Source organism: Gymnogyps californianus, chromosome 4, assembly GCF_018139145.2.
Source record: "Gymnogyps californianus isolate 813 chromosome 4, ASM1813914v2, whole genome shotgun sequence".
Taxonomy (NCBI): Eukaryota; Metazoa; Chordata; class Aves; order Accipitriformes; family Cathartidae; genus Gymnogyps; species Gymnogyps californianus.
Genome location: NC_059474.1, coordinates 16,096,168 through 16,104,493, shown reverse-complemented (window position 1 = coordinate 16,104,493; position 8,326 = coordinate 16,096,168). Strand labels below are relative to the sequence as shown.

Here is an 8,326-nt window from a genome sequence, read left to right as displayed (position 1 = left end):
CGCCGGCCGCGGACGCGGGATGGCGGAGCGAGCCCCCCCGCCCAGGTCCGTTGGGGCCGTTAGCCCCGCCCTATGCCCCGCCCACCCCGCGACCTCTGACCTCCACGTTCCTTAGTTACCGCGCGAGGCGTCACTTCGGGGCTAAACCACCGCTGCGCGTAGTGGCGAGTCGGGCTGAACCATTCGTCCAGCCGCTTGGGGGGGGGAACGGAAGTGAGGGTGTCGCGGGTGCTGACCGCTTGCGCCCACAGCGGCTGTTGGACTTGTTGCTGTAGCTCCCGCCCGCGAGCTACCCTCTCCCCCTTGCCTCCGCTCTCTCGTTGGTCTCGTCCCGTGCGGGCCATAGCGACGGCGGGGGCTCTGAGGGAAGATGGCGGCTCCGGCCTCTGCACAGCTGCCGGCTCCGTGAGCGCGGCGCTCGCTCCTTTCCCCCTTCCCCTCCTCGCTCCTGCACCTCGTCCCTCCCGGCTGCCCTCCGCCTCTTCTCCTTCCCCACCGGGGGCGTAGGGACCATGTCGGACTCGGAGGAGGAGGAGAGTCCGGACCGCCAGCTCAAGCTAGTGGTGCTGGGGGACGGCACCACTGGCAAGGTCAGTGCCGGCCCCCGCCGGCAGCGCCCCGCTCCTCTCCGTCGCCGCGGTGCCCCGAGCCCCCTTCCTGGCCTTCCCCCCCTCAGCGGTCCCCCCGGCTCTCCCGCTGAGGAGGGAGCAGCCCGCGGCGGCTTCCAGTCTATCGCGCTGCCGTTGTCGCGATACCCGGCGGCGTGACGCCAGCTGACTGCTCCCCCTTCGCTCCCGGCCCTGCACTTCTCCCTCTCCGTTGTCTCCCCCACGTGCGTGGGGCGGGGGCGTAGCGGAGAGCCGGGACGGGGCCTCGCCGCTCCCCGGCCGGCAGGCAGAGGCGGGCTCTTCGCCGGGGAGCTTCGCTCCGAGGCCGCCTGTATCCGCTCCGTGCTCGGCAGCGAAACCCTCTAACGGGGTTTCCGTACCCTCGCGGCACCCGAAGAGCTTTGGTCAACAAGTAGACGTATACGACTTTACTCTAATTTTCTTGAGCCCTTATAAAAGGAGCGGCTAATAACGTAATTACTGTGGTGCTGCCTGGTATGGAGTTTCCCATTGATCCCCGTGCGCTGCATACCGCGCACTGGTGACGGGTCATTGCTGGGCTGGAGTTGCTGGAATAGCCCGAAGTTGTTCTCAGTGGCTGGCAGTGCCTGGGAGGGGGCTGGGGTCGGGGCCGAGCACGTGAATTCGCGGTTCCCGCCGAAACGACGAGCAGGAAAGGTTGCTTAGCTGGGTGTCCAGGTTCTCTTGAGTTCGGCTTCAGAGCTAGTAACATCCTGAGGTGGATAGAACAATTTGCATCTATTTGAGTTACTGTTTCAGAGTTTGGAGAGACACTTCTGGGTCAATTTCGTTTTTGTTTGTATGGGTTTTTTTCCTATCTATAATCAACATAATTAAATACTGTTTATAAAAGTTTGTTTATAAACAAGTTATACTTGTCTTTTTAAAAGAGAAATTTTGACAAAGAGACCAAAGAAGGCGAAAGAGAGGCTGCTTTCTTACCCATTAAAATAGTCACTGATCTTTAGTATATGTGTCTGAACATATCCATTGCCATATGTAGCCTGAATCCTTTTGTGAGATACACCTGAAAATAGTAATTTTATTGTATATTTGAAGAATACAGTTTTTCCTCTATCATTAACTTTTGAACACATGGGGAGGCAGAAAGACTGCCTGCCTCACAGTTCATGTGAAAAGTAGAAATATTCTTAGAGATGGTTTAAATGAACTGCCTGCCATTAATAGAAATAAGCTCTTAGCAAAAGTACGTGCATGGTTTTGCTCACTTACTTATGCAGAGCTCTGTGAAGAAATAAAACATTTTTTGTGTCTCCAATGATTCTAAACCCAGTCTGAAGTGGTACTGTATTCATCTGAGTCAGTAGATGGGCAATTCCAAACAGCTGTGTCATGAGAGCATAATAAATGCACAGGATTGACAGCTGAAGTGCTGTTTCACTGGTAGCATTCCCCAGGACTTTTCCATTCAAACTGAGGAATCCTTTTTCTACTGCTGTACAGCACCTTGTGGCAAGACTTCTTGCCAAACATGGATTTTCAAGCATTCTTGAGTTTTGATGTATATTCCTGCTGGTTCCTACTTCTCACGCGGGAGCTGCCACTCACTGAATGTCTTGCTAGCTCTAGGAATCCTGTGCTTCAAGTGCAGTTTATTTTGCATGAACAGCAGCTGTGCTTTTCCTCCTGTCCCCCCTAGATGATGCTGTAATAGAGGCTTCTTCCAGCCATCCTGATGGCCTAGCAGCAAACACTTGCAATAATAGATTTATTGTAAGACCTTGTAAAAATAAAGAAGTGATTGGGTCATGGAATGGAAGGATAAAATGTACCTAGTGTTATTTCAAGCACATCAGAAGACTAAATTATTGAGGTTCCTCTCCTTTGTTGGCTACTCGTTCTGCTTACTTGTTGAAACATGTGTATGTCTATATGTTTTCAGCTCTAAATAGCCTGCCTCTCACATCTGGTTCACAGCTGGTCTTTACACACTTGTATCCTTAGCCTCTCATTTACTGTGCAAGACATTGTTTTTTCTCTTCCTCTGTCGCTGGGATCATTGGACAGGAGGAGTGTAGGAAATAATGGAATATATCTTTGAAATAGTGTCTCGTGTTTAGTGTGAGATGTTCACATTTGACTTCTTTCCATTGCTCCCCCTCCTGCCAAAAAAAAAAAAAAAGGAAAAAAACCTGATTTTATTTCCTCCCTCTTGGCCATCTGGGGCTGTCTGGTCTTCAGTTCCCCAGGGGAAAAAAAATTATGTCTTTGTGAGTCAGCTGGCTGAAGGTCTAAACTTGCTTTCTTTTTCCTCACCCATTGTTTAGAAGCAATGTGATTCAGGTTCTGTGCAAGGGTTGGTAGCAGTTTAAAAACAAATCAGTGTCAGTTCAAGCTAAGGGTAATGTTTGTGTTTCCACTAGCTAGGAATTGTCCTATCTATGAGGCAAGGGAGGGACTTTGTGCTTCTATTCATTTGTTTTGTGGTGGTTGAATGAATAATTGGATACTTAGAATTTTAAGGGTAGGAATAAGCACTGCTGGAACAAGCTCTAAGGAGAGAAGAGTAAAAAGGGAAGAAGGAATGAGAGGAGTGAGACAGAGCAGAATTTGAAAAAGTATTGGGGTAAAATAGAGACGGTAAGGAAATGGTAAATTGTTGAAAAGTTGAGGAAGGCAAGGTTGGTTAGTAAGAAGATAATAATAGAGAATGATTTTAATGAACTAGACAAACTAGGAGAACAATCTGAAAAGAAATCGGAAGCGGGGACAATGTGAGATGAAAATAAACAGCAATTATTAATAGCAGTTGGCTCTTTGATTTTGATTACAGGATACACACAGCAACCTTATGCATCTAGGTTTTAAATCAACCCAGTCTTCCTGAGCCAAAATGATTTTCCATTAAAATAAACCAGCAGTACTAGTATGGATTGAAAAAAATGATGTTATGATCCAGATATTTCCACTCTTGCTATGCACAGATTGGCTTAATATTGAAGTATCTAATGATGCTGATTTGAGCTAGAAGTACTCTGATTTGCTACTGTTGAAAAAGGTTTTGGGCCTCTGGAAGCAAATCTTGGAGCTATTCATGGGAAGGGAGGTCCTGAAAAATAGGTGTGTGGGAGGAGCAAAGCAGCCGAGGTTCTGTCTTGCTGCCATCTGTTGCAGCTGCGACTGAAGTACAGTAGCAGAAACATCCTACCTTTTCCTTCTCCTCTTAACAACGGATGATGAAAATGAAAGAGCGAATGCTCGACCTAGTGTGGGAATTTGTAGGAGCTAAAATGTAGGCTGGAATACAGAGCGGTGTCCTGCTTGCTTCAGGATTTTTTAGGATGCCAGATTTTTAAGGATTGTGCCAGTTCTGGGTCTTGTTACACATGGGCTCAAAAACGTCATCAGTGTTGACAGAAACATTGTTGGCATTGTTCAGTCTTGCAAATGGAAAATTGCATCAAGTGTCCTGTGGAGATTGGCCTAGCTTCATAATGTCGAAAAGTTTGGATAATTTTCTCTTTTTCAGTGAACAAAGTTTCATCAGTAGTTAGGAGTGGAAAGACATCAGCTTCAGGTGACAGAACTACTTCCTTTGTTTACAGAATACTCCTCCCCTCACCCCCGCCCCCCCAAGCTAGACTGTTCTCAGTGAGAAATTCTCTGTGTTGGACAGTTATGTGTTTTTATGCGAGTTAAAGCATTTCGTTATTTAGCCTAGTGTTTCTTTTCATTTTGTCTGTTTTAAAATTCTTGCCAGTAGGAATAGGACATGACTGGGGGGTGAATGTTGCTGTGCTTGGAGAATGGCATTGACATTCTACAAGAGAGTGAGGGAGGGGGTGGACTGGGATGGGATATGCGTTGCTTTTTGGAAAGTGGATTCTCAATTGGCGGGTAAAGTTGGTATATGACTGGAAATTCATGGCTTCAGAACTGTGTGCTTGCATCCCATTGAATTTTGGTTTTAGTTTTTCTTTCTTACAACTGTGACACTACACTTTGGCATTGCTTTCTGAAAGCTTTCTTCTATAGGATTTTGCTCAAAGAATTGTCATTGGCAGAGTTTTCTCTACAAGTTTCCGTGTTGTCCTGGTGAGTAGTCAGTGTCAGTCAGAGCTGGCTATCATTGCTTGTTCTGTTTGACTTTCAATTTATTTCAATTTATTGACTTTTCAATTTATTTCATAAATATTGTTTGCTTTTTTCCCTATTTACTCAGTATGTAGGTGTTTAGGAACAGCTTGTCAGCAGTTTATACTGTGAGTTGTTGATATTGAAAAATAGAAGCAAGAAATTGTCTTGCCTCGCCTGTGAGGTTTAATTGCATCTTCGTTTGTTTCCAAAAAACCTTCCCAAATATCCCATTGTATTTTGCATTTAGAATACTGTAATTTTTATGTATTATTTTTTACTGCTGTCTTGATTGCTGTATGTTAGAACCCAAAGACTTTTTTTTTTGTCTGAAAGGAGGGAGTTTGTAACACCAACCTTCAATAGTGTATTGCTATTCAGAGCAGCATATAAACATTTGCTTTGAAGTATTTAAGACAAATGCGTGAACCTGCCAGACTGGGTGTAATGGAAAGTCTGCTATGAAAGTTAGTGGCCTGGTTGTCTTAGTAGAGATGTGAAGGAACAAGGCCTTCTTGATATCATACTGTCCTCTGATCTCTACATTAATGGCTGAAATTTTATGAATGGAGCATAATCTTTTTTAAAAATGGTCACTGATCACTTATTTATTTTTACAGCTACAGTTCTACTGAACCTTTATTTAACTTTGGTTATTTTTTACATAGATTGTACTCAACATATCCCTACAGGCAAAACTGTCATGCAGAATCTTTTATGGCAAGCATGGCAGAGAACAATTTTAGGATTGAAGGGAGTATTTGCATTGTAGAGGTACTTGAATATTCATTGACATAACTTCTTTGTTTACTGATGTGGAGAAGTTTGAACTGTTGCTCTTAGTATTTTGTGGATAAATGCTTGTTCTGTGAATAAATAGAGGACTCTAGTCTGGTAATCCAACACCTTCCTTGAGCTCTAACATTTATTAGGAAAAAAAAAAAATTAAGGAGTTAGTCAATGATTTTCTGCTATAAATTCCTTTGCGTTCAAGAGCACAGTAGAGGAAAACTGTTTAAGAGAACTTTGCCATGCTGTTGATTGCTTGCTGCTCTTATTGGTTGGCTGTTAATTGAATGTATGTTGTTTATTTTTACTAACACCCCTAGAAGCCCTCAGGGAATATTGAGTGTCACAGAGTGATAAGGCTAATATTTACTGAGCCCTTAAAACAAGAAGGGAGTGGTTGCTTATTTAATGGGGTTCTAAATTAGTGAGTTGGAGAATATAGAATACTATGATATAGTCAGATGATATTTTAATCTGTACTCTGGGTACTGGTTACTTTTCCGAAAAGGAAAATTTCAAGGAGAAGACTGTATGGTGTATTCCTGCAATGTTCTTATTCTTATTTACATCTTTAAGGTCATGACAGATTAAAAATAATGTCTTTGTAATCTTGACGTGCTAACTATTGTGATTAAAAGGATCAGTTCTACTGAATTTTTCAGTACTACAGTCTAAATCTGTATTGAATTTTATTTTGTGCATGTTGTTATTATTACTATCACATAGCTGTAGGCAGAAGAATCTTCTCACGATTCATCCTCTGTGGTCTTCACCCTTTCCACGGTGATATAAATCTATAAGCATACACATGCTATTTCTTAGTTAAAAATGCAAGTTTACTCGCTTTTTTCCCCATTTATTTATTTATTTTTAATCCTCTCGGGGCATGAGTTCAGTGAAGTAAATGAAAATGTTGCCATAATTGATTTTTTGGATTACTTCCTAAACATATCTTCTGATATCAAAATATCATTTATTATATATATATATGACAGTAATAGGAATATAAATGTGATCTAGAAACAAGAAAACAGTAAATCTTGTGTTATTTACTTCACAGATAATTTAATGGTTGAATAAATGTTTGCATATTTATACTAGAGCTTTAATGCTGGAGCTCTGGTGATCATGTTTTCATGCAAAAAAAGAGTAAGTTACCTTTTCTTCCTGTGTACATTTGAGATTATTAGCATAATTTAGATCTTTGTTATAACAGTTCTATTAATAGAACTTGCCTATTCTCATTTTTCAGGACTATTGGCATTATTTTGCTATTACATTTTTAACTACATGTGCTCTAACAGCAATTTCTAATAACAATTGATGTGACTCATCTCTTTGGGTCTTGATGAATGGAAAGCTGGCAAAAAAATTCCTTCTTGCCCATTTTGAGTTTTCTCAGGCAGTGTAAGGGTTTTGTGAGGCTGTTAGGCTTTTTTTCTCCTTAGATATGTAAATGCATATTTAGATTTTTTTTCCTGCAATTACTTTGTTTTTATATTTTCAGATGTCATGTCGACAAGACATTTGCAAGTGTACGCCACTAATTTGGTGTAGGATGTATTTTATCTGTCACATTAATTTTTAATTTTTTCCACAATACAAACTTTTGTATTCTTTATAATTGCACCTCTCTTTTCTCCTTTCCTTTTTTTTTTAACCTTAGATTGTGAGGCTTTTTTTCTTTTTTTTTCCTTTCTTTCCCTTCCCCTCCCCTCCCCCCCTTCATGGAGAACTTAAATTGCTAGTGAAAGAATATAAATGCCTTGCTTCATTACTTTATGTAGGTTAGTTGTGTATCCTTTTAGCAGTATGTAGTAAAAGCTGATTATTAGGTCAACAGTGTATTGGTCTACTTTCGTAAATCCACAAAATATAAATTGAATAAATAAGTTTCCAAAGTTCTGCTTAAAGGAATGACTCTGCAAATGTGCATTCTTAACATGTGTGTCATTTTTTCTGTGTACAAGAAAGTACTCTTCCTATCTTAGACTTCATGTAATCCCTGATCCTGAAACTTTGATGTACAGTGGCAGGAATCCTGCCACACTTTGGAGCTCCTGTGGGACTCTGCACTGTGCAGATCTCTGTTCCCTCCCAGAAAGTTGGTCTGGGATCATGGTGTTCTGTACCAGGCAAAGACCCTTGTTTTGGAAATGAATGCTTTTTAAAAGTAATAGGATCTTCAGGTATGGATAGTGTCACTTAGATTTGTGTTAATTTGAGCGTACTAATGATACCTCATTCAAATCTGTGTAATATTTTGTAATATGAATATCACAGTATCTTTGAAATACAAGGGAAATATGCACCTTGCTTCTTTTTGCATAAATTAGTAGCCTTTGCCACCTCCTTTTATTATGTTGAAGTTAGCAGGAATGCTTGTCCATCCAAATCCATGAACACTGTCAGCATGCATTGATTTAAAAAGTGCTTAACTGTATTTCATACTTCTGGTTTAACATCAAGTTTTTTTACTATTTAAAATGACAACTTAATTTGATATTGTTCTGTTTTAGACATCCTTAGCCACACGTTTTGCCCAAGAAACATTTGGAAAACAGTACAAACAAACCATAGGACTGGACTTCTTCTTGAAAAGGATAATATTGCCAGGTAAGAGAATCAAAACTGACACTGAAAGGTTGGGCAGCAGTAAGACTTGCAGAAACAGATTCTTCAAAGTAATGTATACTAAATAAGCTTAGTACAGTGCTTTTTATGGAAAAGTAAATTGGGTTATTTAGAGAAAATTTTGTTAGTACATTCTTGCCAGGTGACAAAAGGTTATGCATTTGCAACTTATATCTTTA

General features: G+C 41.3%; 1 protein-coding gene across 3 annotated transcripts in view; it reads left to right on the top strand.

Moving 5' to 3' along the window:
- Positions 1 to 379: 379 nt before the first annotated feature.
- Positions 380 to 8,326, top strand: part of RAB28 (RAB28, member RAS oncogene family) — a 67,929-nt gene continuing 59,982 nt past the window's right edge. For all 3 annotated transcript variants that reach the window (XM_050896090.1, XM_050896089.1, XM_050896091.1), the window contains exons 1-2: positions 380 to 590; positions 8,033 to 8,129. In XM_050896090.1, coding sequence (XP_050752047.1) covers positions 513 to 590; positions 8,033 to 8,129 — 175 coding nt within the window. In that variant the 5' untranslated portion in view covers positions 380 to 512. The remainder of the gene's footprint in view (positions 591 to 8,032; positions 8,130 to 8,326) is intronic.